Source organism: Cutaneotrichosporon cavernicola (genome assembly GCF_030864355.1).
Source record: "Cutaneotrichosporon cavernicola HIS019 DNA, chromosome: 5".
NCBI classification, from domain to species: domain Eukaryota; kingdom Fungi; phylum Basidiomycota; class Tremellomycetes; order Trichosporonales; family Trichosporonaceae; genus Cutaneotrichosporon; species Cutaneotrichosporon cavernicola.
The window spans coordinates 597,152-624,032 of record NC_083397.1 but is presented as its reverse complement, the minus strand read 5'-3'; the positions used below and the strand labels follow the sequence as shown (position 1 = coordinate 624,032).

Below are 26,881 nucleotides of genomic sequence, written 5' to 3'. Positions count from 1 at the left end.
CATCATAACTGTGACAGGAACAGTGGGCAACGCGCGTGGGGTACCCTTGCCAAGCCTCCACTCCGCCCCTCGCGGCCGAGCCCGACTAAACCATTTTCGGATCTCACACCTGTCAACAAAACCATTCCACCTCCACAATGCGCGCGACCCGCGTCGTCCTCAACCTCGCTCATCCGGTGAGCACACGCGCGCCGCCAGCTCTCGTGTACAACCTCGGCATCAGCTATGCGGCCAAGCACTCGCCGCCGTTCGTGCCGCCCAACGCGCACCCCGCGTCGGGCGGCTTCGCGGGCCAGCCATCCAAGCTCGGCAAGTGGGTCGACACGATGAAGGCGCTCCCTGCAGGCCGGGGAGAGCTCGAGCCGACCAAGGACGAGCGCGAGGCGGGCAAGCGCGAGCTCGACCTCCAGATTGCTGTAAACAAATGGGGGGCGGGCGAGGACTTTTTCGCGGTCGTGTCGACGGATACGTTTGTGAGTCGCTGCGAGACCGAGCTGTTCCGGCCGAATGAGATGGCGAGGCAAGGTGGGAGGCCAGGGGGGCGCGATTTATGGAGGCGAGGGGACGTGGCTGTCTGCTAGGTGTAGATTGCAGCGCACGCGAGATTATTATTACGCCGCTCGGCCTGCACAAGCGGGCCGATGGCGCGCTTACATATCACTCGCATCCCTGGATGGGGGGGGGATGCGATGCCAGTCCGTCGGTCTGCACGACGCCCCAGACGACTCCGTGCGTCTCGCGCGCTTCTAGTAGCATGTACATCAGACCTGGCCAGCGTTCTGCTGAACCTCCCACCACGCCAGCCTTTCCCTCCTCACGACTTCCAGGTAGCCTCCGTTGGAAACAGTCCCCACTACCTGACGCTCTCTGACACCAGACCCACATCGCCGCATCCGACGGGGTCGGCGGCTGGGCACCCCAGTTCGACCCATCGCTCTACTCCCAGGCCCTCATGTTCCACTACGCACAGGCACTGACTGCGTCGCCGAGCATGGCCCCATGGGAGGCGCTGAACCGGGCCTACGCGGCAGTCGAGGCGGACGACAACGTCAAGGCAGGCAGTGCTACGGCTGTGGGCGTGAGCATGGGCGAGACCGGCAAGGGGCAGGCTATCAAGTGAGTTCATGCAAGGCACGTAGTGCCGAGCGCTCCAGGGAGGGGCTGGGGTATGGAGCCCGACGAGATCTGTCAGGATTGGGGTTCGATCCCGATCGCACTGAATCTGCCGCGTGCTGTCAACGACAGAGACGTCGCAAGTCTAACGCTGGGCGATACCGGGCCATGTGAGATGCGTTTTCGTCCGTGAGCGACCTTGATGTTGGAGGAGAGCAAGTGGAAGAGAACGGCCAAAGAACCGTCACACGTTGAGACGCAGCTGACACCAGCCTCGGCGACTCGGGCTTGACGATCCTGCGCGGCGGCAAGGCCGTCTTCGAGACGCTGACGCAGACACACTTCTTCAACTGCCCCGTAAGTTCTCATCTTCCACTTCACTTGACCTAAATCAGCGTCACAACTCTGGGCTAACGGCAGTACCAACTGTCCAAAACGCCGCTCACGATGCGCTCCCCTGACCTCATAACCGACACGCCCGCACAGGCGGACAAATTTGAGTTTGACCTCGAGCCCGGAGACGTCGTGTTGCTGTACACGGACGGGTTGAGCGACAACCTGCCCGCGCAGCGGATCCCATTGCTGAACGCGGCGGTTCTGCAGACACTCGAGCTCGAGGCTAACGCAGACCTGAGCGTCGAGGACAAGCGCGCCGCGCACGCACGCCTGCTCGCTGACGTACTCGTCGCTGCGTCGCGGTACGGCATGTGCTTCACTGGCGAGGAGGACGTGAGCAAGGGCGGTGCTTGGAAGACGCCGTTCGAGATCGAGGCCAAGAGCCACCGCCGCGACTTTAAGGGGGGCAAGATCGACGACGTCACTGTCCTGGCCGTGACGGTTGCGGAGAGGTTGGGGGCTTAGTAAGCTAGCGAGAGTATAGACGAGTAGTGCATGCATCAAGCTGCATCTGGGTTATATCAGAGCTCGCTTCAACCGCCAAATGACATTTACCCCACATTACGTAACTACCCCGGGAATGACTTGCTCCGACTCGAACTTCTCGCCTCTAAATCAAGATCCAACGCTTGTCTGGGCTCCTTTACATCTCCCACCCTCTGCAATGCTTCCTCCATCGCCCATGCGCGTCCTGCCGGCACTCGCTCGCCGTGCGTTCTCAGCTACTGCGGCTTCGCGCGCAAAGGGCCCGATCAACAAGGACCACCATGTGCTCGAGTACAGCGCAGATGTGTTCCCCCTCGGCTACGGTGTGGCCGGTACCCACTGCGGCGTGAAGAAGAAGGCTGGCGTGCTGGACCTCGGCATCCTCGCGTCGACTTCAGAGCGGCCCACCGCTGCCGCTGCGTGTCTCACGCGCAACGTCTTCAAGGCGGCACCCGTTACCGTTACGACCGAGCTGCTCGCCCAAGGAAACGGGCGTGCTCGCGGCTTCGTCGTCAACTCGGGCTGCGCGAACGCCGTGACTGGCAAAAAGGGGCTCGCAGACGCGTGGGCAATGTCCAACGCGCTGACCTCGGGTCTTCCCGAGTCGGCGGCCAAGGGCGCTGGCTCGTTTGTGATGTCGACCGGCGTGATCGGGCAGCACCTCCCAATTGACAAGATTACGGGAGCGATCCCCGGCCTCATCGCCGACTTGCACTCTACACCCAAGGCATGGCTTGACCTCGCCAAGGCCTTCATGACGACCGACACGTTCCCAAAGCTGCGCGCTCGGTCCTTTGAGCTGGCTGGCCGCACCGTCCGACTTGCGGGTATTGACAAGGGCGCCGGCATGATCGCACCCAACATGGGCCCTCCCCAGCCTCCCCACGCAACCCTGCTCGGTGTCCTTGCGACTGATGCTGCTGTCTCTCCCGCCGCCCTCCAAGCCGCCCTCACCTATGCCGTGGACCGCTCGTTCAACTCCATTAGCGTGGACGGCGACATGAGCACCAACGACACGATCCTCGCCCTCGCCAACGGCGCCGCATCCCCTGACCTCGCCGAGATCACCGAGGCGTCTCCCGAGTTCCCTGTGTTCCGCGAGCAGCTCGCGGACTTTGCGGCCGAGCTTGCGCAGCTCGTTGTCCGTGACGGTGAAGGCGCCACAAAGTTTGTGACTGTGCGCGTGCGGAACGCGCCCGACTTTAACGTGGCAAACACTGTCGCCCGCTCAGTCGCCAACTCGAACCTCGTTAAATGCGCAATGTACGGCGAGGATGCGAACTGGGGCCGTATCCTGTGTGCGACGTGAGTTGAATTTCTGAAGCTGCGAGGCTTGGGTTATAGAACCGCTAATATCAGTGGCTACGCCGACGTGCCGGCTGGCGCGATCGACCCCTTCCGCGTCAGCGTGACCTTCATCCCCTCGGCGACGTGTGCCGACCAGTCCCCACTGCGCTTGCTCACAAAGGGCGAGCCCGAGGCGGACATTGACGAGGCGCGCGCATCCGTCATCCTCGCCGAGGAGGACCTGGAGATTGACATTGACCTTGGGAACGGCGAGGCTGAGGCACAGTTCTGGACGTGCGACTTCAGCCACGAGTATGTGACGATCAACGGTGATGTGAGTAGCGAGAGCCACAGAAGGAGAACAAGCTGACACCAGTACCGCTCGTAGGAGGTGTATGTTAGCGTTCTACTCTGACTGGCTGTGGTTGAATGTGTGGAACTGATGCTAACTGACTTGTGATGGCTGATGGGCCGTAGTGGTTCTCGAACGCAAAGGGAGGTTGTGTCGCCGACAACAATCAACAACGCTGTCGCGGACAATCAACAACGCTGTCGCGGACAATCAACAACGCTGTCGCGGACAATCAACAACGCTGTCGCGGCTCGCTCCCATCCGCACGAGGTCCTTGCCGCTTCCCCACTTGCCACAATCCCCCTCCTCTTGCTACCTCTGTCTATTTACTCGCCACTCCATTCACTCCTCAAGTGCTCTCCTCTTCTCTCCACCTCTTAACACCCCCACTTGTCCCCTCCTCCATTCCTCTACTCGTGCACCTACCCAATCCTCCATCTCCATCGTCGCCACCATGAGGGACCCTCCAGCGGTCTCCAAACAGGTTACCGTGGCGCAACGCGTGACCGTCGTAGACCAGGACCCGCGCCACAGCCTCACGATCAGCCTACACCTCGAGGATGCTCCCTACCAGAGGGGAGGCGAGTCGAGCAGCTCGAGCACTTCTAGCCCCAGCCCCCGTCCAGCCCCTCCCTCCTTTACCTCCGCCACCTTGGCCGCCAGCTCTCCCAGTCCTCACTCGCGTACCATTACACCTACCAACTCGCCTCGCTCGAGTGCCATCACCCCAATCAGCTCCCCTCAAACCTCGTGCACCAACCTCTCCTCGTCCGTCCTCTCAACCCAGAATGCCTCGGGAAGCAGAACAGCCCCGTCTTATCCTCCCAGACGTCCAAAATCTGACTTTGGCAGTTGGTTTGGTTCCAACCCCAGTTCTTGTGCCTCGGGTTCATCCGACTACCAGTCCTCGATAAGCTGTGCCAGCCAGGAGAGCGCTCCGGCTGGGGTCTCACTTGACGAACAGCTCGCTGCGAATGTAAGCTAGCCCATGCTACAAGCTTATTCCAGGCCGCTGCGTTAGCTGTGTTAGTCGAGCATCGGGACGGACTTGTGAATCCCCTCCTAGTCCCATCCCGCTCCTCCAGAACCAGTCAGAGCACCACCCCTCACAGTCCCTCGTCCTACGGCACTACGTCTGATAGTGACGCGTCTGACAGTCTTACGTTTGTCAGTGCCAGGTCCGGCAGTGACAGCTTTGTCACCTGTAAGTCGATGGCTGACACTACCACGGCCGACTACCTCAGCGTCGACAGTACCACCTCTGAGAGTGGCTCGTCTGACAATGCAACCTCCAACTGCGGTAGCGACAGAGGGCGCTCCCCTACCGAGACACGGGCACGCGAAGCATACATGATGTACCTCAATGCACTGATCGAGGCGCGCCACTACCTCGCGGTGCTCGCTTTCGAGCGCTGCTCACGGGAGCTCCTTGCCTCTGAGCCGGTATGGACGCGCCATGTCCTCAAAGCTATGGAGAAGGTTCGGATTGCTCTTGTTGCGTACGAGACGATGCAGTTTGAGCTCGAGTTGTTAGATATTTCTGTATGAGTAATCATGTATATTGTCTACTTGAGTAGTTTGATTCTTGGCATCGGTGCCTGGGTGGCGATGATGGCTCGCTAGAACCAAACACTGGCAGCCTCAACATACACTGAAAGGAAGTGTTAGCGTTTGTCACGCCACGGCCACCACTGTCACAATGGAATCAAATACAAGAGGCAAAGGGCGATAAGCTGAAAGCTGAGACGGCGACGCGTCTGGTTTGACCAAAGGGTTTGAGTGGGTCCCGCCTGGATCCCATGTGATTGAGTAAACTCCCTTCCCCTTTGTGTCATTGACTCTACCCATTAGACATTCTTTGACTCGTTGTCACACTCTCACCCTTTAATCAGAACCTTGCAAGGGCTTGAAGGGCGGGACGGATTCACGCACAGACCTTGCGCCACCAAGACCCAGTGGTCTGTGGGATGTACCATTTGCCACCGACTTACTCCTTGAAACAATAATACCCTCCAAAGACCTCTGAAGAGGTTTGTGCATTGACAAGTTGAATCCCTCACGCACAGTCAAATACCCAACACTTGTACTCTTGTACACTTGCCGATAGCTTTGATCTCAAGGTACAGAGTCAGACACGGGGCTCTTCTCTTACCATTCAAAGGGGGTCACGCCAGATACATAAAAGCCACCCAACTCCCCAACAAGTTACACTCAACCATCCCATCAACCACTCACTCTCCTTACACCCAGACACCCCTTACTCTGTTCAATTGCCGTCAACCATGTTGAGTGAGTCGCCTTGCTTCAGGGAGGGTACAACTGACAGCAGTGCATCGCGCCCAGGCAGCCGTTAAAGCCTTCTCCAAGAAGAACGAACAGCCCCAGCTCGACGAAAAGGCTGGCATGCCCATTTCCTCCGCTTCACCCGTCGCCGAGATCCCTCTCCCGGAGGATGGCGTCAATGCTGAACCCGCCGAGGCTGACGAGAAGCCCAAGTTCACCATCCGTGCCCTTTTCGCCCCCAAGAAGAAGCCTACCGAGGCACCCGCTGAGGCCGAGGCCGTGCAGGCCGTGCAGGCCCCGGACCCCTTTGCCGCCCAGAACCAGGAGGTTGTGATTGATCAATCTCTCATGAAACCTGAGGCTGTCGAGGTTGCCACCGAGGAAGGTGAGAAGAAGAAGGGCCTGGCCCGCATCTTCAGCCTTAAGCGCAAGCGTGCTGTCGACTCGGCCGGCCCTTCCACCACCGAGGCGGAGCCCAAGGCCGAAGTCGACCCCACCACTGAGGAGGCTACCCCCGCAGAGGCCACCGAGGCCCCCGCCCTGGAGGGCCCCACGGAGGCCGAGTCCAAGCGCGCCTCGTGGAAGCGCCTTCGCCTCTCGCGTGCTCCGTCGAACACGCCCAAGGACGATGCCGAGGCCACCCTCACTCGCACCCAGTCTCCCATCATCGAGACTACCGCAGACATCCTTGCTTCCGTTAACGCAGAGCCTGCCGAGGAGAAGAAGGAGAACAAGTTCTGGGTTTTTGGCCGCAAGGATGAGGTCAGCGAGCCTGAGACTGTCTCGCCCGCCGAGGCTGCTGCGGACGCTCCGGCTGCTGCCCAGGATACCGAGGCCAAGGAGACCCCTGCTCCCCCCAAGCCCACCGTCTGGAAGCGCTTTATGTCCATCTCCAAGATTCCCGAGCCTGAGCCTAAGAAGGACGACAAGCCCGAGGATGCTGCCGAGACCCCTGCAACCGCCACTGAGTCTGACCCCGCCCCCGCCCCCGCCACCGCCACCGACACCGACACCGACGCCGCTCCCGCTTCTGAAGACTCTGCTGAGGCCCCCGCTCCCCCTGAGACCCCTGTCACCGAGAAGAAGGGCTTCTTCGTCTCCTTTGGCCGCAAGGCTTCAAAGGTTGAGGCCGTCGACACTCCTGCTGAGGCCACCGAGGCCAAGGTTGACGAGGCTGAGCCCACGCCTGCCCCCGCTGCCGAGTCTGAGGCCTCTGACAAGAGGAGCAGCATCTACCGCATTTTCTCTGGGTTCCGCAAGCCCGTCACTGAGGTTGCCACTGAAGAGCCCACCACCGAGGAGCCCGCCGAAGCTCCCGTTGCCGTCACCGAGGAGAGTCAGGTTGAGGAGCTCAAGGAGGCAACCCCGGCCCCCGCTGCCGAGACCTCAGAAGCCGGTTCCAAGGGCCTGTACCGTATCTTCTCGGGCCGCCGCAAGGCCTCCAAAGCGGAGCCCAGCGTCGCGTCCGCTCAGGCCGAGACTGTCGCGGCTGAGACCACGGAGGAGACCAAGGAGGAGTGCAACTGCCCCGCCCCGAAGGAGGAGCCAGCTGCTGAGTCGTCCAGAGCTGGCCTGTTCCGCCTTTTCTCGAGCCGAAAGGCCTCCGCCGATGCCAACGCCGAGAACCCCAAGGAGGAGGCTGAGGCTCCTTCTGCTGATGAGCCTGCCGCTGAGGCCACTGCCGAGGTGTCGAACGAGGAGGTGAAGGAAGCGCCCAAGGAGGAGACGCCTAAGGTTTGGAAGCGTCTGCTGTCGGTCCACAAGAAGCCGACTCCTTCTCCCGACGCTGAGGTTCGGGTCGCCGACGCCGAGTCGCCGCCGGTTGCTGAGGCCACCGCTGCGCCCAACGAGGAGCCCAAGGAGGAAAAGGCCAACTTTGTGACCCGCCTCCGCTCGCTTGTTCCCACTAAGGAGAAGGAGGCGGCCGTTGAGGCTGCTGTGGCAGAGACTACTGAGGAGGTGAGCCGAGATGTTTCAAGAGAAGCTGACTCCAGCCCGTCGAGAAGGTTGAGAAGCCCGGTGTTATTGCTCGCGTCGCCTCTGCCCTCTCCCGTAAGCCTGGCCCTCGTCCGTGCTGATCATAGTCACCCGTGTCAAGGCGACGACCCCCGCCGACACCGTGCCCGCTGCCGAAGATGCCAAGTCTGCAGAGGCTGCGCCGGTAGAGGCTGCGAAGCCGGCCGAGGAGCCTGTCGCTGCGGCTGCTGAGCCCGCTGCGCCGGTTACTGCCGAGGCCTCTGCCCCCGCCGACGCTCCCAAGGCATAGTCTGACCCCTGTATATACCGACGGGGCCTTTTGGTACCGTCATCAACCCCCACCGTCAGTCGTTTGAAACGAGCTCCCGCCGACCATGCCACATAGAGATCCATACCGCGTTCGCCCTTATCCTTCCATAATCTTATAGCGCCCTAATGAATGCAGTGGGATCCCCACCAAGAGCTTGGCCTCGTTCTAGTTGCCCGTCTTTACAGGGTGAGAGCTGTCAGCGACCGCAGTGAGGCGCAATGATGTTGCCCCGTCCCGCTCGTGACGCGTCGCCTCCCGCCGCCCTCAAAGTTGGTAACGCGAGTGCGACGATCGCTGTCCACCCAAACGGGCCATCAATGAGGACATGTTGCAGTGTAATGGAAAAACAAATCCTGAAACACACTAACACGTCGTACCATGAGAATGAGAAGTGGGGCGAGAAGTCTTGGCCCTTCGAGCTCGTCTTCTCCGAGCGGCAGTGTAGCCACTGTTCCGGAAGACATAAGGCATCGACCCACGCATAGTCCATCCCTTCCTTATGCACTAACCTCACCCTCCAGCATTCGCCATGTCGTTCTCCTCGTCATCGACTGCCTCGGCGCCATCCTCACCGACCGCCACCGCCACCCACATCCCCATTTACCCAAAGGCCCAGCCGGCCATCCCCATGCGGACTAACTCGGCTCCCCTCCCACCCACAACTTGCTCTCCAGCCTCGCCATACACTTTACAGTCGCCCTCTTCGAGAAGACTGAGTTGGATCGAGCGCTTCACCCGCACCAAGCCTGACTACGCCGTCCAGCGCGACTACGCTTGGGCCGCCGAGATGGACAGTCTCTTAGCCCTCGTGGACGCCGACACGCGTGCCGAAACAGAGACCAAAAGCTGTGGGCCGACGTACGTGCTCAGCACAACAGCTAGCAGAGCACAAGAACACAGCATATAAGCGAGATGACTCATGACTCATTACCCCTTCATGATCGTCGTGACCGCTTGGACGACCGCACTGGCACGTCCGCTCCACCTAACCCTTCTACACTTTTACATGCACAATCTTGATTCCTCATCAACTATCCATCATGGCTCCTCCATCTCCAAGCAAGTCCAACTCCAAGCCCGCCACACCGCCCACTCGACAGAAACCAGAACCCGAGAACCTCACCGCTCCCCTCCCTCCGCGCCCGGACCGAACACGTATTCCAACGCCATCACGCCCACGTTCCACATCCCCCGCCTCGCCCATTTCTTCTCCATCACCAACGCCACCGACGCGCGTACTCCAGACTTCGTCGCTTCCTCGCCCACGCTCAGTAGGATGCACATACAAACGCCCACCGTCCCCACCTATCAACCGCCAGCTTTTCTACTCGACCCGCCGATCCAAGCCTGGCACAAACCCATTCAAAGTTGTCCCTATACCCGACATCCCAGAAGCTCCAGCTGACATCCAACGTACCGAGATAGCCCTACCGGAACCTCCTGTCGTGCGACATGCACCCAAACTTGATCCCGATCTCGATCTCGAACTCATCCTCCCTGAGGAACGCTAACCGAAGTAAAGGTCCTGATCTCAGCTGCGCATCACCTCCCCAACGTCCCAGTCTACGCCCGAGTCCCACGATCCTCCCGTACGCGAGCAGCCCGCCGACAGTCCCGCCTCAGAGTGTCCCTGCTGCAGGAGCCTTCGGGCCGAAATCCGCAGTCTGCGCCTCGGGGAAATGGTGTTCGATGCCCAGAGACGGGCGTGGGAGCTCGAACGCGGCGACTTGATCGACAAGATTGCGCGGCTCGAGGCCAAGCTGCGGCAGTAGATGTAGATGTAGATGTAGATACTGTTTGGATGTTGTATCATACTGCCGTTGGGAGAGGGAGGGGAGGCGACTGTCCATGAACAGTATCAGGGCGTGTAGCTCAGTTGGTAGAGCGTGTCATTAGCAGCGTGTTGCGTAAATCTTGACAAGGTCTTTGGTTCGATTCCTAACTCGTCCAAAAGCTGTTCCCTTTTGGGTCCGGGGGTTCCAGTGTGCACGTGGGACTGGAAGGGATGTTGAGGTGGTGAGTGTGGCGGAGGTTGAACGACGGGGTGGAGTAACGTTCCGCACGAACGCCACCAACCCTAATTCGCCCATACCATTTAGGTAGGGTTGTTAGTTACAGGATATGGATTTGCTGTATAAAGTGGATTCTCAGCCGCAAACTGCCAGGAGCGATATGAGATATCATCCTTGCTCAGAGTACCGCTTATCAACTCGGTTTAACAGTAAGAGCCAAATTAGGCATATTCTACACTCGCTCTACCGTATCCCTCACCCTCTGCTCATGGCTGCTCAGAGTCTGCTACCGATTCCCGGTCAACCATGAAGTCCTCGCTCGATTCTTCATCCAACTCATCTGGCCAGGCCTCGACCATGTCGCTCCCCCTTCCATGCCGTTCCCCCTTCCATGCCGCTCCCCTTCCATGCCGCTCCCCCTTCCATGCCGCTCCCCCTTCCATGCCGCTCCCCCTTCCATGCCGCTCCCCCTTCCATGGTCGCGTGGGGGGCGAGTAACCCTTTTTCTTCCAGAGTCAGGGCGTGTAGCTCAGTTGGTAGAGCGTTCCATTCGCATGGTGATTTGGAAAGGTCTTTGGTTCGATTCCTAACTCGTCCAAGCTCGGCCAGGTCGACAGCGGCTTGGCCACTCTTTTGTTTGTGCGGAGGATGTAGGGATGTGGGGAGGTTCGATGGGAATTCAGACAGGCACCGTGGCATTCTTCCCGACATTACCATCACCCGCTCGGTTTATGTGGCAAACGCGTCAACAGAAACCCCACTTGATTCCCTTTTCCACCCCCCCAAAGCCAGCTCAGCTACCCCGCTGCTGTCGCAGTTCTTAAGACAGCCCGATCAAAGTTTGCCAGCTGCCCTATGGCTCAGTTGGTTAGCGCGTGGAGCTGTTACGAAAGCGAAACAACTCCGAGGTCCACGGTTCGAGTCCGTGTGGGGCAGTGTAGGGCACTCATGGAGTGCTTGACTTTTTAGGAGTGTCATCAGGTGGCCTCGCCGTATCCAGTTGTCACCTCATAACGAGACAGAGGACGTGCTCTTATTCGCATGTCAACATCTTTAAGCATGGTGCAAGCTGGAAGCACTGTGTGGCGTTGACGTATGGGTTCCAGGACTCGTTCTCGAATGTAATGAAAACAAGAGCAGTGAGTAATAATAGGCGGCTTAATATCGTCTACGTGGCGGCTCACAATTGCAAACCTAAACCTCGCCTTGGCGCGAGGTCGTCAACCATCGAGGTATTTCGTATCAAACACTACCTTGCTGACACTTCGTCTCCCAAATCGCCACTTGTTCACAATTCGCACCGTTTCCAGCCCTTTCCTCACTCCCAACCCCAATGATAAAAGCCTAGCGTCTACCCACTTGGACCCTAACTCTCCGTCTACCCACCTGAAACCCTCACTCTCCTTTCAAGACACAAGACCATCCTCGACCCTCGCCCGATGCGGCCGGATGGAACCGCACTGGGACCAAGGCGACGACAGAGGACGTGATTGCTGCCCCGGAAATTCACGTCGACGAGTGAGGTGAGTCCCAGAAATTGACGTCGACGAGTGACGCGAGTCCCATGTTTTCGGGGTCTGGCGACAGGTATTGGACGAGGGGAGGATTGTGAAAATGGACATACTGCACGTTGGGATGGACAAAATAACCATGGCGGGGGATGTATCCTCGCTCTGCATATTTTACTAAATGCATATCAACCAAACCCCAACAGACTTGGAGAAATGTAGAACGGGTTGACAGAACACACAAAACTCTCGCTATTTCTATGGAGAACACATTTACACCGAATCAACCATTGTACAACGTACCATGAGTCACGTGCCTTCCATCATCTTCATTGTGGCATGTCACGGCCCGGAAAGTTGATGTTGATCTGTCTGTGCTCTGCACGATCATCGCTATCTCGTCTTCCTACAGACTTCAGAGAATCCCATATAAGCTGTAAACACCGTCTCTCAACAACACATCTCTTCATTACCCACACCCATTCAACTGCCCATATCCTCTGCCATGAGCCGCCGCCTCCGTACCTACGGCCTGCGCGAGTACGGCTTCGACCCTGACGCGTACATCCACGACGTAAGTTGATACATGGCCTCACTGATAGCAGGTTAACCGCCCGTCCAGCGCCTCCCCCCCGCTCGGAAACTCTCTCATGCCTATGCCCATGGGCTCTCTCATGGGCCACCCGATGCCTATGCCCATATGCCCTCTCATGGGCCACCCCATGCCTATGCCCATGGGTGCTCCCATGGGCCACCCGATGCCTGTGCCCATGGGTCCTCCTATGAGCCATCCGATGCCGATGGACCCCATGGTCGGCATCCCTCCCCACTCGTCGTTCCCCCCGGTCTTCAACCCTGTCGCGGCACACGGCGTTCATGTTCACTGTGCTCCTCACGCCCCGTTTGCTGGCTTCTCCAGCTTTGCCCCTGACGCCCAGATTGCCTCCTCCTCCAGTTTTGCTCCACACCCCAACGCCCACTATGCTCCCGAGAACCCCTACACCAGCTCGCGCGGAAACGCAACTATCCCTCCTGTCAAGATCGAAGAGCTTGCTTCAGAGACTAACCCAATCGAGGCCTGGGCCTCTGGTGTGCCCAGGGAGGACCGCGAGCTGGCACAGGAGCTCAAGGACAAGTACGGCATGGGAAGCCGCAAGTCTGCCAAGTCTGCCAAGTCCAAGAACGGCAGCACTGCCAAGTCTGCCAAGTCCAAGAACGGCAGCACCTATGCCAAGACGACTCAGGCCACGCGTAGCGGCATGGAGATGCCCATGTACAACCACACCACGGCCGAGGAGAACACCAAGAACATCCGCATGTCTACCCGCATGTCTACCTTTGGATTCACCTTCTGGAAGAGATCGGGCCGCAAGTAAGTCCGAGTAGGGCGGAATGAGAGAGCAGTTGTTTGGATGCCCTATGTTAGATCAAAGGTTGCGATTACGGGATGCATGGATGATGATACAGTACCTCTCTTACATTCCACCTGTGAACGGCGAACCCTCATGCACCGAATCAGCAAGCAGGCCCTGTGAGGGCCAGTAGCGTAAAAACTCGCCGATGAGCGCGTCGTCCATCGGCGCGGCGCCGTAGTCGAACATGCCCTGCGAAGCGGCGAAGGCGATCGGGTTGAACGATGGTGATGGGTTGTTTTGCCCGAGCTGAAGGGCTGAGAGTGCGTCGTGAGGCGGTTCAGCCTGTAGAGCAGATAGAGGGTCGATCGCCACCTCGTCAGCCGGCGGGAGAGGCGCAGGAGGGGGAAGAGGGAGTGACGCAGGCTGCGAACTAAGGCCAGCGTCGATGGAGATCATGCGGTTCGGCACGGGCATGACACGCGCTGGCGCAGGATCGGACGCTGGTGCTGGGACTGGTGGAGCTGGTGGGGGCTCAGGTAGAGCGTCAGTTGTGCCGTCTGCGCTGACGCCGAGAGACTGCATCAAGCTGTCGCCTAGGCTTGGCAACGTCGCGGCCTCAGCCTGAATCATGTTCTCGTCGATGCGCTGGATTTGCTCGCGCAATTTAGTGGCCAGGTCCCATGGAGCTGTTCTGCCGGCCTCAAGCGTGGCGATGAATTCCGAAAGCACCAGCAAGATATTGCGAACCTGGAGGTATGTCCAAGTCGGAAGGGGCCCGTCTATGATTCCTGAGAGGAGGTGGCCAACGTGCGCGAGGTGCTGGAGCTGCTGTCAGCTGCCACTCTGCATTTGAAAGCTCACAGTTGTCGAGCTGGAGGCCTGGAGATACGACGTGGGCAGGGTCGCCAACTCGTCGAGGAGCTCACTGGCAATCGCGCAGCGGTGGTGCACACTCGAGCCGTCACATAGTGCCAGCATCATTTTGAGAGTCTGACCCGTGATCATTATATTAGTCGCTGATGTCAGATGGCTCTGCCATACGACTCACCGACAAACCCCAAGCGGTCGATGTCAATGTCCCCAGTCATGGGCTTGACACGCCGTAATTCTGGAGGGAGGTCGCCCACGAGACGCGTGAGAAGCTTGTGCGCTGCGTGCGAGTCGATCCTGTTTGCACGCACAAGGAATCCCGTCACACTATCTTCATCGTCCTCATCAGTTGTATCCGCCCGTAGGTTGTCGTACACATGCTCGATGATGCGATACAGGTCCGTACACACGTTCCAACCGCGCATGAACGAGACGTGCCCGAGGGGCAGCGACACGCCTGTATCGTGGACATTGTCGTCGTCCGCCTCGGCGGGATACTTGACGCGTGCGCGTGCCTCTCTGTGTTTTGGGGGAAGACCCAGCGTCGTCGAGGTATAATAGTCTGTCTGGTACGCGTACCAGAACTGATGTCAGCTTTGCTTCTTGAACAGTGGCGTACAAGCCTTCGGCGCTCTTGTCGCTGGATCTCGGTAAGATCAGGCGACCATGTAGCTTCGTCGTGAAAGCCTGCCTGCGCTGACAGGGTCGAGAACGCGCCGTAGTGCGCAAGCGCGGCGGTACGGTGTCCGCGTTGCATGCACGTGCAGCCAAGGATCATGCGCGTCTTAAGTAAAGGCAGGACATCAGCTGGGAGCTCAGTTTCAGAGTCGCGCTGTACTGCAGCCATTGCGACCGCGTAGCAGTCAGCAGCGAGCGTGGCCGCGCGCGCTTGAAGGGAAGGTGGCACGTTGCCGGGTACACCACCGTCCGCCAGTTTCCTTGCGGCCATGGCGCACACTCCTGCGACGACCATGAACACGCCCCAATTGGAACGGTACCTTCCCGCGCGAATATCTGCGGCCATAGTCGGCCAGTGGATGAACGGGCGCCTGAGGGTTAGTGAATTTTACGGGTTTGTAGCTGACAGAGGATACATGGTGCGGTGATAGATGTCGGCCAGCGCCTCGACAGTGGGACGGTCAAGCAGGTCGTCGTACCGCCAGAAGCTGGAAGACGCGTCACGTGATGACGAGCTCGGGCTCGACGCACTGGTCCCCTCTCCCGGCGTCTGTGGGATGCGGAGGGACGCCGGTTGCGAGAGGCGAGAGGAAGACTCTTCGTCTTCTATACGCGCACGGCGCGCTGGTGGCTGATGTCAGCGCGAAGAGGGTAGACTCAGACTCACGCCGCGCCGCTTAACTGGCCGGTCAAAGGTGCACGGGATGCCGAGCTCGACGCAGCGTACACATCTGTCGCCGCCGGGCGTGCGGCTGCATTTGGACCCGTTCCTGTGACACTTGTCGCACGCGCGCTGGGATCAGCTCCATCGCGCAGTGACTCACCGTCACGCGTTTGCGCTTAGTGCCGCTGTCTGCATTATACGACATTGAGAATATCTACGTCGTGATCAGAGGACGAGGTACGCCGCATTGGACCGACGTAGAGGAGAATGTTGCGATGCGATGGCAAGGATGGAGGATTGCCGGAAGGATGGCTGAGAGTCCGGCATCGTTCCGAAGAGGCCGGGATTGATGACGTCCCCCGCTCCCCGCTCGCTCCGGCCTTGTTTGGTTCCGCCTTCCACCAAAGAGTGGAATATGCAGCGTCGGGTTCTCGGACTATCTTTACGTCGGATCCGCTGTCGAATATTTGTAAGACTATGCGTCAGCCAGACGCCAGTTTGTTCACGTGAACGTCAAACTTGTCCGGAATAGAAAACGAGCCGAACTGTGATGAGGATGAGCGCGTGTTGGCGTCGTCCGAGATTCATCCGACGAATCTGCAGCCGGTTGAATGAGGTTGTTAAAGCTGCTATTTACCACAAAAGCTCCATCTCGGCGCGAGTCCGACCTGTGCGGCCTGATTTAACAGACACTGACCATGTGGTGAGACTCACTCTCCTCTGTGCATGCTGTGCAAGTGCTGACAAACTTCTGACTCGATTTCTGAACATGTGTTGTTCGATGACGGTTGGAGGAATGCTGAGACGAATAATCAACAAAGGTTGACACTTGCCGCAACAGCGACACTGACAACAAAATACACCGCACCTCTAGACTGATATGAATACTTGAAATCGTCAGATCGCATATATGAAACAACAAGTACTGGGCTCACACTGTCAAGTACAACCTCTCAAGGCACAAACGCATCGCGTAGCGCCGTGAACATGATCTTCAACGCTTGGGGCAGGGCGAAAGTGGGCTGGTGTAGCCGAGGCGTAAGCGGCGGAAAGGCACCCTGGCTCCATCTAGGCCAGAAACCTCGATCTCTGCGCCGTTGTGGTCGTAGTCATGGAGGCGGCCGATCTGGCGGGGAGGGGTGACTGGGTCTTGAAGCCGCTGCTGCTGCCCTTGTGTCTCTGACTTGGGGAGGTGGGTTCCTGGCTGGTTTGAGGTAGCCTTGTTTCCGTACGCTTCGATGGCCTTGATTGGCGGCAGGTCGAACAGCGCCTTGGCGTTGTCCAAGAAGCGCATCTTCTCCTCCTCGACGCAGGCCTGGCGAGTACTAATAACGGCTGGGAGGGGTACGTCGTTAGCAACGAGATCGAGCTCGAAGGTATGCCGCTTCTCAAGCTGCTCAACTACACGTGCACCACGAGCAATCAAATCATCCCTTTTAGTGTTGTTGTCCAGTGCGACCTCGAGCCTGCTCCGCACGATCTGTAGGTCCATCTCCGAAAACTGCGCGCGGTTTTCTGAGGTCACGAGGTCGGTTGAGAGCTGCTTCTCGCGGTACTTCAAGTCGAGGTAGTCTTGCATTATGAGGTCGTTTGCGTTGCGAACAACCTCGAGTTGAAGCTCGAGGAGTTGCTCGCGGGGGCAGCCGCACTCGATATCGTTGAGAAGGTGATGGATCTGCGTTAGCGATACTGGAGTGAGGCATTCCTTGGGCTCCAGGAGCGGAGGAATGGGCTTGTTCTTTGTCATTCTTAGTGAGGTGAGTATGGATAAGTGTGAGGATGAGGAGGTTGGACTGCATCTGGTAAGGCAATTTATGCTCCTGGTGGCGAATGCGTATCACGCTCAAGTGCCACGCATGTTGTGGCGGATCAGAGGTGTGGTTGTGCACCCGTGGAGGACTGATGGATAAACAATCATTTACCACAATCCACGTCGATGCCTCGCAACTGATTTGATCAAGCACAGTAACAGTACATAATTCTACCAACCTGTTCTATCTACTTCTTAGCTTTTGCCGTCATGTCGCGGAGGCGAGGGGAGCTACAATCGGCAGTCTCGGTCTTCGGGACACTGAGGTGGTTCGTAGCGGCACTGTTCTGAGCGTTCGCCTGGCGGGCACTGCGGCGAGGCCTTGGATTAGCGTGCCATAAATGTGACCGCAACTCACCCCACGTTGGCGATGTTCTGGCTGGACTCGGCGTTCACCTGGCTGCGGGTGACGCGGCGAGTGACGTTCTTCTTAGGCTCCTGCTCCAGCGTCACTTTATGGTCTTCGGCCTTGTTGATCTCGACCTGTGCTGATTCGCTTCGGTGGCCAAGGAGCTGGGGCGCATTCGACTGAGCCGTGGGAGGCGACTTGCCCTTACCCTTGTCCTTGTTGTCCTTCTCTGTCACGGTAAGAATACTTAGAGGCACCTACCATCAGCTGTATTCACACCCCGCCTACCTCAGAAAGGGTGTGCGGCTCGGTGGAAAGGCTCTTGCTCTTGCCTGATACGCTACGAGGGCGCGGCGACAGGTGCGTTGCAGGGGGCGTGGGTGGCGACTGGGAAGATCCTTGGTCGTTATCGCTGTTTTCACTCTCGGTCGAGATGTCGGCCTCAGCCGAGGAGTTCACATTTCCGTCGGCATTGTCGTCGTCGATGACCTCAATGCCAACACCGAGCTGTTGTAAGATAATGATCTCGGCACTCTTCAGCGCCGACACAATGCCGACCATGCTCGGGTCATGGTAATATGCGTCGGGGTCGTTGGCGAGGTGACTCTGGACGACGCTCCATTCGAGCGCCTCGAGGAGGACGCGCTCGCGCACAGCCGAGCGGGTCGCCCACTCGGTAGCACTCGTGACGAAGTCGGGGGCGGTGGGGCTGGGAAAGTCCCGAAGAAGGTTGGGCCAGTTGTCGTGAGAGAGGGCCGGAACCTGATGTCAGCTGGTACATGTAACGGTGGTCCGCACCTCTATGAGGTGGACTGGCCCGTTGTCGATCTGGATGGTGTGGCGGATCTTGGACATTGTTGGCATGGCGATTTGGACTGGGCTGTCCCGCCTGATATGTCCTGTGGTGTGATTCCCCCCGAGAGTGCGCGAGAGGTTCGCATCCACTCTCGGGCTTCGCATCCAGAAGAACGCTCGCACTTGTCGGAACTCTGCACACGATGGTTCTGAAACGACCATGAAGGCATGTCCTCCCCTGGGAAGTGATGGTTATCCAAGTCAGCGTCATGAGGGGAATGCGCGACGAAGGAGTTGGAGAATATCGTCAGTGTATCACGGGGAATAGCTAACCTCCGCTTCTGTCCTTGCCTCCGAATGATGGCGAAGAGCGAAGAGGGGGTTCGGTCGTCCATCGGTTCGCCAAAATGCCAAGGATCCCCTTCACGTTACTATGGCCTATGCGGTCCGACACTGAACGGGGATTCCCCTCACCATCAGTCCTTTGCCACGTCCCGCTGGGTGATTCGTTCCATAGAAAGCCCCTACGCAATAGAAGAGGCGCAGTCGTTCCCTCAAGGACAGTTTGGAAGCGCTTGGAAGAATACACTATGTGAGTCTATTGCAGGGACGGGGTTCGACCCCGTTGAGGAGATTGGTAAGCTACTGCTGACTCGACACTAGCCGAGCGTGGCATGTGCGCCGTCGCGACACGACACCAGGTTTGATTCTTAGCAACGGACAGGTATCACATGACAGCGGCATCTACACACCATTAGTTCTTGACACATACTCGACAGTGAACCGCACATTCTCGGCCTCCTCCTGCACGGAGCGCTCATGCTCGTCCCGCATGCGGCGCCACGCATGGGGCTTGCGGGACTCGTCAGATGTTGGGCGGCTTACGTCGTAATTAAGGCGGTCGATGTCGATAGGCTCCCGCGGGAGGGGCTGGTTGATGCCGATGAGGACGGGGTTGCTCGGCGCGCTGTGGGACTGGTGACGCTTGCTTCAGCTGGTCCTCAGCACTGACATGTACTCACGTCCTCCCCGTCCTGGAGCTCATCCGAGCTGGTGTCGCTTGTAAACGCACTCGCCTCCAATTCGGGAGCGAGGCGGCGCAAGGCCTGCTGCAACCACTCCTTCTGCGCCTTTTCACGGGCAATCTCGGCTTCGATCCGCAGGTCGGAGATAAGGTCCAGCTGCTTGTCGATCAGTTTGGTGAGGTCAGCGACCTTGGCAGCGTAGTCGGCGATCACGTTGTCCCGGGCTTCCAAGTCCTTTATGATAACCTCCGCGACTTCGCCGTTTTCAATGTAGCCGCGGATGTTCTGCAACTGGAGCGCCTCAGGTTGCGCCTGCCGAGCTCCCTGCAAGACCTTCAGGATCTGGTTGCGTTCCTCTACCGCAGCAGCAGCAGAAGTCTTAGCCTTCTCGAGGTCCTTGAACAGGGCGGCCCTGGATGTCGCACTGGCTCCGGTCTTCAGGTAGGAAACTTCGTTATCGAGGCAGATCATCTCACGGTACTGCTTGATATAGAGCTCGTCGGTTTTCTGGAGCTTGGCGCGTAGCCGCTTGGCCTCGTCCTCAAGGGTCTCGATGGTCGCTTCGAGGTTGGCGATTCGATTGCGCAACTGGTAGTTTTGTGTAACAAGGTTCCTCGCTGAAGGTCAGTTGAGTTTGGAAAAGGCGAATGAGGGGAAGTAGGGTACGTACCCCAATCGAGGGTCTGTAATGCGGACTCGGCCGTAGAGACTGCCTGTAGTTAGCAGTTGAACTGATTGCTCGCCGATGGAGGAAGGCGGGCGCGTTGAGAAGCGCTATCTGATGAGGAATGGGACCATTAGGCTCACACCAGTCCTCACGGTACGTGCGAAGGCAAAGACGAGGTCCATATTGGGCGCGATGACAGTGGTGGTAACAGTGAAACAAGATGGTAGAGTAAGCGGAGACAGAAACAGGGTAAAGGTTAGATGGCGACTTTTAACCAGTCCCAAGGAAGGTGGAGAGGTACCAAACTTCGCACACTCATCGTCGGTTACACTGATAGTGCGAGCAGCTGCGCAGTGCTTCCCACGGACGTAGCAATGGCTAATCCGAAACATGGAGCTGTGGCTCCAAAGTGGTACAGACGTATCTTGCGCTGATTGCTTCAGTGGTCCCAAGGTGGTCTGGCACGCAAAGTGAAACGACTCTGCAGCGATTGCGGAGCAGAAGCTCGTTTCGCCGTCCGATCCCTCATCGCGGATGCGGTGCAGGCAGCAGACAACAAGTACATGGCAACAACTTACACAAGACATCGCAAATCCCCCCTCCCCCCCCCCCCCCCCCCCCCCCCCCCCCCACACACACACACAACTACACCGCCTCGTCCACCACGTCGTGGAGGTTGTACCACTGGGCAACGTCCATGATATCGGCCATGAAGTTCGGGTCACCCTTGCCAACATCCTCCCAGACATCAAAGTCAAGGCCCTCGCTCTCGCTGCCGCTCACAGAGGGCAGGAGTGGCAGGCCCTGCTCGCGTTCCTTGTCCTTCCTGGAACGCCGTTTCTTCTTCGAGCGCCGCACCTTGGTGTTCGCGCGGTGCGGAAATGAACGGCGTATGCTCGACGGCTGCCGTGCCACGGCCAGAGGCCCTGGCATGTGCCGTCGCAACGCCTCAATCTGCGGCTGCATGATGCCGCGCTCCTCGATGAGCTGCAGGAGTGAACCAAGAGCGCGCTCCTCACTGTACCGTACCCCTGCCCGTTGTTCCGGACTAGAGGGAATCGACTCGGTCTCCGTCGTGTGACTGTCGTCCGTTGCAGTGGCCGTGCCGTCGGTGATTGTTCCACCCTCGTCGCTCTCGTCCGAGTTCGGCGCGATGACTGTCGATAGCATGGTCGCGCGGCGCGAGGACGTCGTCTGGTGAATCATGCTGCGGATTGTGCGAACTGATGCCGACCGGGACAGGCTCGTGCCGGCCGAGTGGACTGAAGATGGGCGACTGATGGCGTTAATGTGTGCAGCGCATGGTGGTGGTCGCTGCTGGTACGCGGACATGAAGCGCGGCGCGCTTGGGTCTTTGCGGAGCTTCGCCAGCAGACCCAGCAGCTCGTTGGTGCCTGCAAGCATTTCTTTGGTGTGTGCATTGGCGTTGACGACAGCCTGCGCGACACGTCTTTGAGCGGCCGGATCGAGCTTACGCAGTTCATCGGTGATCGTCCGTTGATATGACTCTGCAAATGTGGAGGCAGTGGGCGTAGGGCTGGAAGAGTCGGTTGGACTGTCGCTCGGCGTGTTGTCCGCGTCCGGAACACTGAAGAGGTGGTTCTGGATCTGGAAGCCTCCAAACGACCCGAGCGCTGGCAGCTGGTACTCGTGACGTCTATTAGCCGTCGCAGATATGGCCAGGACGGCGTCATCAAGCACCTCCTCGGTGTCGTCCATGAAACCCTCAACTGTGAAAAGGACGCCATGGTTGAAAGGAAGAGGCAGCTGATGTCAGCGGTGATGCTCACAGCAACCCACGGGTTTAGCAGAGGGCGCATTTCTGATCGACGCGCTCTCGTTGGCGCGGAATGAAGACTCGTTCGTGAGGGGGGCGTCGGCTGGTGTACGCGGTCCGTTCGTGAGAGAATGTGTGCCCCCATTAGGGGAGGGAATGTCCCCTTGCCACTGGGCCTCACGGGGACGGTTCGCTCCCAGATCCGCTCTCCCGTGGGTCAGCTGCTCCGTCGCCCGCGCAACATGGTACCCCTGCTGCCAAGTGTGTTCGCTGGCGGCCCACGTCGCGCGGTGTTCAATCTCGTACTGGTGCCCAAAGCCGTTTCCCGAGACACTAAAGCCACTGGATCGACGATTCACGGGGTTGGCAACCTGGTGTCCGCTGCACCCCATGTCAAGCCGTCCTTCCGAAGTAGAGCGCACAGATGGTGGGCGTCCTTGAGGGTGTCGGAGTGTGTGGTTGGAGGAGGCGGCGATACGCGTCGTGCTCTCTGTGCCCCGTCTACCGTTGAGAGGGCGCGTCATTGTGGTGATGAGCGGGGGGAGTTGTGAGAATGACCAGGATGCGAGGTTGTATTGTTCGCATCTGGCGAAGTGCATGCCGCTCTGAAGGACCTCCACTTGCGCCACATGAGCTTTGGCCACACGCCACCGTCACAGCCACTACCCTGCTGCAGCCCCCGTTTGGCCGTTTGGGGGTAACCCTCACCGAAAATGGATCTCTGTTGAGACCCGACTTGCTGCCGTCGTGTGCGGGCATGGCGATGCAGCGGTCAGTGCGTCGGTGCCAGGAAAATATCCCACGCTCGTGGCTTGATGCGGGCGGCTGGTGTGGTCCAGCGAGCCACTGAGCCAGAGATACCCATTTAGCGCGCGTCTACACACATGCATAAGCACGGGGCGCCGAGGGCCAACCCTCAGATCGAACATGAGGGCGTTGGTCCGATCACTGCTTGCGCGCAGCCTTGGCTTTGGCCTTCTCTTCGGAGGCGCGTTGAGCCGCCGCTTCGCGTTCGCTGGCCGACGTGGTCGATTTCGACGCCTTGCGCCATCGTGGTGCATCGCGTTCTCGGGATGGGTCGGACGCATCGAGCTCGTTCGGGTCGAGGAGCACGCTGGACGCTACGTCCTGTAGGGTCAGCGCATACAATCGGCGAGACTCACTGAGCACCAGCTGCGAATGGCGTCGCTCTGCTCGTCCGGCATAAAATACCCGAGCTCCGGTTTGGGGGGTTTGAGGGCCTCCCAGACTTTGGACGCGAGTTGCGCCAGCGCTTTCTTCATGACGACCCCATGTGGTGAGACCGAGATTGAAGGTTGAGGCCAAGGTTGAATGTACGACGAAGGAAGTGTTGTTGTTGAGAAGGGATGCGTTAGAAAACAAGGGGTTTGGTGATCCCTTCGCCCCGCGCAGGGTGTGTCCGTCTCACGATCCCCAAACACAAGCAACGTTCGCCAACAAGAACGGAAGCTTCACCATGGCGCCGGGGCCGCGTCGCGTGCAGGCCGAGCCACCCATGGCTGTGCGCCATATGTCGGCGGGCCAAGAGCAGCTCCCGTCAGGCCACCCCGTGGTGCGTAACCGCGGCCATGATAACTGTGGGATCTGTGGTCGGATGCTCCACGGCCACGAGGGGGATGCCCAAAACCATGACCGCCGCGATGCGCGCCATAGGAACGAGGAGGCATGGACCTGTCGAGGCGCTGAAGGATTTTGACAATCTCGTCTCCACTCCACACAGCGGGCGTGTCGCTTTCGCGCAGGGTCAGGATGCGGTCGAAACCTTCGCCGGCGCGGGGCGCTTCCCATTCGCGGCGCATGCGCCCGAGCACGCCGATAGCCTGTCCCACATCGCGCAGCGTTGGGTGGTCAGTCCGCCCCTCCAGGCGTTCGCGAAGAGTCTTGTCGGATGCGGTGAGAACGAGGCAGCGAATGCGGGGACGGGGTGTGCGCTCCATGCCAAGTTGGATGAAGTGCGCCCGTTGTCTGGCGTCAGCTGGATGAACAGCCATGGTCGACATTGGACCGGAACAAGACGAGGACGCTGGACCTGAGCCGGGAAGACACTCACTCAGGATTGAAGTCGACACGATCAACGATTACGTTGACACCTTTCGCTAACGCCGCGCGCACATCGCCCTCGACTTCTTGACGCCGGCCAGAGCGCGAGTCGTCCTGGCTCGTCCGCACCCATTTGCGGCCAGTCCATCCAGGAGCCTCAGACGCAGCAACTATTGCATGCGCGAATGTGCTCTTGCCAACCCCAGGAAGGCCGGCAAGGACAAGGAGGGTCTGAGGATCGCGCTGAGGTGGAGGGGGTGGAGGCTTGGGAGGCAGCTGTTGCGCCGAAATCGGCGGGAGTGTGGAGGGCTCTGTCAAATGCTGTCGCCACGCGTATGCGCTCTCGACTTCGGGAGGAACAGGTTGCGCCCCGCGAGGCGCTGTGGGGAACATGGGTAGTCGTAAGTGAGTGGATGGGAAGAGGTTGTGTATACGTGGGTTGTGGATGGAGAAATGTGAGATAGGTAGATGTGAGATGGAATTGAGGTGGCTAAAGTTTGGTCCCAACAACAATTGTCATCTCATCATCGCACCATCCTCCACACTGGAATTTAGTCTCTACAAGACCTCTCCACTCTTGCACGCGGTGCTCACTACCCGCTCAACTCATCGCGTACAATGAGTCAGGGGTTCAGCAGGTACGTGTACATCTCGGGGTTACCTTCTGTGTCAATCCACACTGGTCAACCGCTTACAGTTAGGTACATTCCGCCAGACTTCGACCCTCGCAAGTCCTCGACGCTCAACGCGCACCAAGGCAAGAAGCATGCATTGGGGAAGCGCGCCAAGGGCATAGACAAGGGAGTCCTTGTCGTCCGCTTCGAACTGCCGTTCAACATCTGGTGTGGGACATGTAATGTATGTGTCGCCACCTAACACCTCTTCCCCCTTCCATTTCCCGCTGGAGTTAACCGCAGAACCATATCGGCGCCGGCGTGCGTTATAACGCGCAGAAGAAGAAGGTCGGCAACTACTACTCGACGCCGATCTACGCGTTCCGCTGCAAGTGCCACTTGTGCTCTGGGTGGTTCGAGATCCGGACTGATCCCAAGAATGCGGCCTACGTTATCGAGGAGGGTGCGCGGAAGCAGGAGAGCGACTGGGATCCCGAGGAGCACGGAGGCCATGCTGCATGGGACACTGAGGGCGCTGCAGCTGCTGCAGGAGAGGACCCAGACACGTTCACGACGCTGGAGAAGGACACAGACCAGGTCGCGACAGCACGTAAGAACAAGTCACGTCTTGACGAACTCGCAGCCGCAAGCGACCGCTTGAACGCCGACCCGTGGGCGGTGTCTCGCTCACTGCGAACCCGGTTCCGCGAGGAGAAGAAGGAAGCACTGGCACGGCAAGCTGCGCACGACGGTGTGCTCGAACGGTATGCGCTACATGACGGGGTGCATCTCGATGACGAGGAGGGAGGCGCCGGCGCCGAATGGGTCGCCGCACGTCTGGGACGCGGGCTTGAGGCCGATGTCGTGGGAAAGAAGGGTGATGTTGCTGCGCTGGGTGAGACGATCCGCACCAACACCAAGCGCAAGTATGACGCGTTTCACGACACGAGCCTGCCACAACGCGTCCGGCTACCCCGTAAGACGTCGCCACCACCAAAAGCAGAAGACGGCAAGGCCGTTAAACCGGCCGCACCACCCCCTGTGACCGCACTTGGGGGATTGGCAGGGTACGGCAGCGGCAGCGAGAGCGACTAGGTTGGGACAGTTATGTTGAATGTACCATTATGACACTTGTCGAGGTGAGCAGTACTGTCGGAGGAACTCATCGGAAGAAGATGATGCAGATATCTCTTTCATACATCCCTTTATCCGCCGATCTACTTGTGCTACTAGTGTACAGCTGGCAGCCAGCCAAGCATTGGCGCAAGACCTCGATGGCGGATCGGTCCAACCCATTCTCGCACTCGTCCAACACCCGCCGTTCGCGTCCTGTGGGCCCACTCGTCCGGGCTCGAGTATAGGCCATCAACGTCTATCTCGAACTCTGCCTCGTGGACACCACAACCTAAGGGCCGGCGACCGGAGCGAAGCGCACAAGCTCCGCCGCTGTCCGCCGTTGAATATCCCTACCGCAACCAAGCAAGTAAAGTCGGTGACCCGCACTCACTTTTCTTTTTCCTACCGGTGGAGAGCCGAACCGTACTTTCCGCTGCTGGTCGCCGCTCTACTCGCGTTCTTCGTTACTGAGTGGCACTCTTCTGGACGTGATCTGCCAACGCCGCAAAGTCCGAATTCTACAAACAATACATTATAGTTTCTAGAGTACAACAATGGAGCAAGTAGAGTCGATGATTTGGTCCATTCAAGAGGCGCAGTTGTGACACAGTGTGCGGCCTCTGTTCGTTTGTTCCAGTATCTTGATGTAATCGTCCCATCGTCCTCGTGTCCTTGCGTCGATTCGGCCGCAGGCTTCCTAAACCGCCTGTCGGAAGTAGTTGATGCCCATCGAGAGCAGGTCGGGAGGAATATAGGACACGAACTCCTCCAACCAGAGAAGGGCGATGACCAGGTCGTCTGGATGACGGATGGCGTCATACATCTCCATGACGTCGCGGATCACCACTTCGGAGGGGGCGATTGGTGAGCCCTCGAGGAGGAGGAGGAGGGGGGTGGCGTACCGCTCCAGGGTGGGTGGGAGGGGGAGGATGGACCGGGCGGACGAGAGGATGGACCGGGCGGACGAGAGGAGGGCAGGGGACGAGACTGGGGCCGGAAAGTCGACGTACCATGGGCGAGTGTGGCTCCGAGGAGGAGTAGTGCCGGGCGTGTAGATCGCCGTATCCCGGGCGATGGGGCTGGACATGGGGGAGTGGATGGTGGGGTTGGGGAGAGTAAGGGGGAGAGTGGAAAGCATAGTGTTTGCTGTCGAAGACGAGGTGTTGAGACAGAAGTCTTGATGGATAGAGAGGTTTGATATCCAAGTCTGGATGGAGAGAGTTGTAGTTGAGATGGGTGGTCTGGGTGCTGGCAATGTTTATATACCTACCGAACTCGCAATATTCAGTCTACTTTCCAGTACGTACTTTCGAGTACATATTTTCGAGTTAGTTTCTAGAATTTCTAGATGCGGTGAGTGGAATGCAACTGTGCAG

The 26,881-nt window shown here is 58.8% G+C and overlaps 14 protein-coding genes across 14 annotated transcripts; 6 read left to right on the top strand and 8 right to left on the bottom strand.

The window, feature by feature from the left end:
* Positions 1-137: 137 nt before the first annotated feature.
* PTC7 (uncharacterized protein) lies at positions 138-1,974 on the top strand (the record flags this gene model as incomplete). Its single annotated transcript, XM_060601412.1, has 4 exons — positions 138-473; positions 878-1,116; positions 1,386-1,470; positions 1,534-1,974. 4 exons carry the CDS (start codon positions 138-140, stop codon positions 1,972-1,974), a joined length of 1,101 nt encoding a protein of 366 aa, XP_060457908.1.
* A 217-nt stretch (positions 1,975-2,191) lies between these two features.
* Positions 2,192-3,670, top strand: ECM42 (uncharacterized protein; the record flags this gene model as incomplete). Its single annotated transcript, XM_060601410.1, has 3 exons — positions 2,192-3,300; positions 3,355-3,616; positions 3,659-3,670. The coding sequence occupies 3 exons, from the start codon at positions 2,192-2,194 to the stop codon at positions 3,668-3,670; spliced, it is 1,383 nt and encodes a 460-aa protein (XP_060457907.1).
* A 418-nt stretch (positions 3,671-4,088) lies between these two features.
* CcaverHIS019_0502690 (uncharacterized protein) lies at positions 4,089-5,182 on the top strand (the record flags this gene model as incomplete). The annotated part of the gene is made up of 2 exons (XM_060601409.1): positions 4,089-4,610; positions 4,844-5,182. 2 exons carry the CDS (start codon positions 4,089-4,091, stop codon positions 5,180-5,182), a joined length of 861 nt encoding a protein of 286 aa, XP_060457906.1.
* A 734-nt stretch (positions 5,183-5,916) lies between these two features.
* Positions 5,917-8,183, top strand: CcaverHIS019_0502680 (uncharacterized protein; the record flags this gene model as incomplete). Its single annotated transcript, XM_060601408.1, has 4 exons — positions 5,917-5,923; positions 5,964-7,876; positions 7,912-7,969; positions 8,002-8,183. 4 exons carry the CDS (start codon positions 5,917-5,919, stop codon positions 8,181-8,183), a joined length of 2,160 nt encoding a protein of 719 aa, XP_060457905.1.
* A 4,046-nt stretch (positions 8,184-12,229) lies between these two features.
* On the top strand, positions 12,230-13,100 carry CcaverHIS019_0502670 (uncharacterized protein; the record flags this gene model as incomplete). Its single annotated transcript, XM_060601407.1, has 2 exons — positions 12,230-12,298; positions 12,330-13,100. 2 exons carry the CDS (start codon positions 12,230-12,232, stop codon positions 13,098-13,100), a joined length of 840 nt encoding a protein of 279 aa, XP_060457904.1.
* A 99-nt stretch (positions 13,101-13,199) lies between these two features.
* CcaverHIS019_0502660 (uncharacterized protein) lies at positions 13,200-15,496 on the bottom strand (the record flags this gene model as incomplete). Its single annotated transcript, XM_060601406.1, has 7 exons — positions 13,200-13,904; positions 13,941-14,095; positions 14,128-14,533; positions 14,569-14,998; positions 15,035-15,258; positions 15,295-15,420; positions 15,452-15,496. The coding sequence occupies 7 exons, from the start codon at positions 15,494-15,496 to the stop codon at positions 13,200-13,202; spliced, it is 2,091 nt and encodes a 696-aa protein (XP_060457903.1).
* Positions 15,497-16,285: 789 nt separating this feature from the next.
* CcaverHIS019_0502650 (uncharacterized protein) lies at positions 16,286-17,038 on the bottom strand (the record flags this gene model as incomplete). Its single annotated transcript, XM_060601405.1, has 1 exon — positions 16,286-17,038. One exon carries the CDS (start codon positions 17,036-17,038, stop codon positions 16,286-16,288), a length of 753 nt encoding a protein of 250 aa, XP_060457902.1.
* Positions 17,039-17,289: 251 nt separating this feature from the next.
* CcaverHIS019_0502640 (uncharacterized protein) lies at positions 17,290-18,314 on the bottom strand (the record flags this gene model as incomplete). The annotated part of the gene is made up of 4 exons (XM_060601404.1): positions 17,290-17,422; positions 17,460-17,707; positions 17,739-18,212; positions 18,249-18,314. The coding sequence occupies 4 exons, from the start codon at positions 18,312-18,314 to the stop codon at positions 17,290-17,292; spliced, it is 921 nt and encodes a 306-aa protein (XP_060457901.1).
* Positions 18,315-18,989: 675 nt separating this feature from the next.
* On the bottom strand, positions 18,990-20,119 carry CcaverHIS019_0502630 (uncharacterized protein; the record flags this gene model as incomplete). The annotated part of the gene is made up of 4 exons (XM_060601403.1): positions 18,990-19,220; positions 19,268-19,887; positions 19,941-19,983; positions 20,090-20,119. The coding sequence occupies 4 exons, from the start codon at positions 20,117-20,119 to the stop codon at positions 18,990-18,992; spliced, it is 924 nt and encodes a 307-aa protein (XP_060457900.1).
* A 463-nt stretch (positions 20,120-20,582) lies between these two features.
* CcaverHIS019_0502620 (uncharacterized protein) lies at positions 20,583-22,238 on the bottom strand (the record flags this gene model as incomplete). Its single annotated transcript, XM_060601402.1, has 2 exons — positions 20,583-21,704; positions 21,738-22,238. The coding sequence occupies 2 exons, from the start codon at positions 22,236-22,238 to the stop codon at positions 20,583-20,585; spliced, it is 1,623 nt and encodes a 540-aa protein (XP_060457899.1).
* A 421-nt stretch (positions 22,239-22,659) lies between these two features.
* On the bottom strand, positions 22,660-22,997 carry CcaverHIS019_0502610 (uncharacterized protein; the record flags this gene model as incomplete). The annotated part of the gene is made up of 2 exons (XM_060601401.1): positions 22,660-22,842; positions 22,878-22,997. 2 exons carry the CDS (start codon positions 22,995-22,997, stop codon positions 22,660-22,662), a joined length of 303 nt encoding a protein of 100 aa, XP_060457898.1.
* A 189-nt stretch (positions 22,998-23,186) lies between these two features.
* Positions 23,187-24,168, bottom strand: CcaverHIS019_0502600 (uncharacterized protein; the record flags this gene model as incomplete). Its single annotated transcript, XM_060601399.1, has 2 exons — positions 23,187-23,700; positions 23,786-24,168. 2 exons carry the CDS (start codon positions 24,166-24,168, stop codon positions 23,187-23,189), a joined length of 897 nt encoding a protein of 298 aa, XP_060457897.1.
* A 225-nt stretch (positions 24,169-24,393) lies between these two features.
* Positions 24,394-25,484, top strand: saf4 (uncharacterized protein; the record flags this gene model as incomplete). The annotated part of the gene is made up of 3 exons (XM_060601398.1): positions 24,394-24,413; positions 24,477-24,633; positions 24,693-25,484. 3 exons carry the CDS (start codon positions 24,394-24,396, stop codon positions 25,482-25,484), a joined length of 969 nt encoding a protein of 322 aa, XP_060457896.1.
* A 718-nt stretch (positions 25,485-26,202) lies between these two features.
* Positions 26,203-26,643, bottom strand: CcaverHIS019_0502580 (uncharacterized protein; the record flags this gene model as incomplete). The annotated part of the gene is made up of 1 exon (XM_060601397.1): positions 26,203-26,643. The coding sequence occupies one exon, from the start codon at positions 26,641-26,643 to the stop codon at positions 26,203-26,205; it is 441 nt and encodes a 146-aa protein (XP_060457895.1).
* Positions 26,644-26,881: the final 238 nt, after the last annotated feature.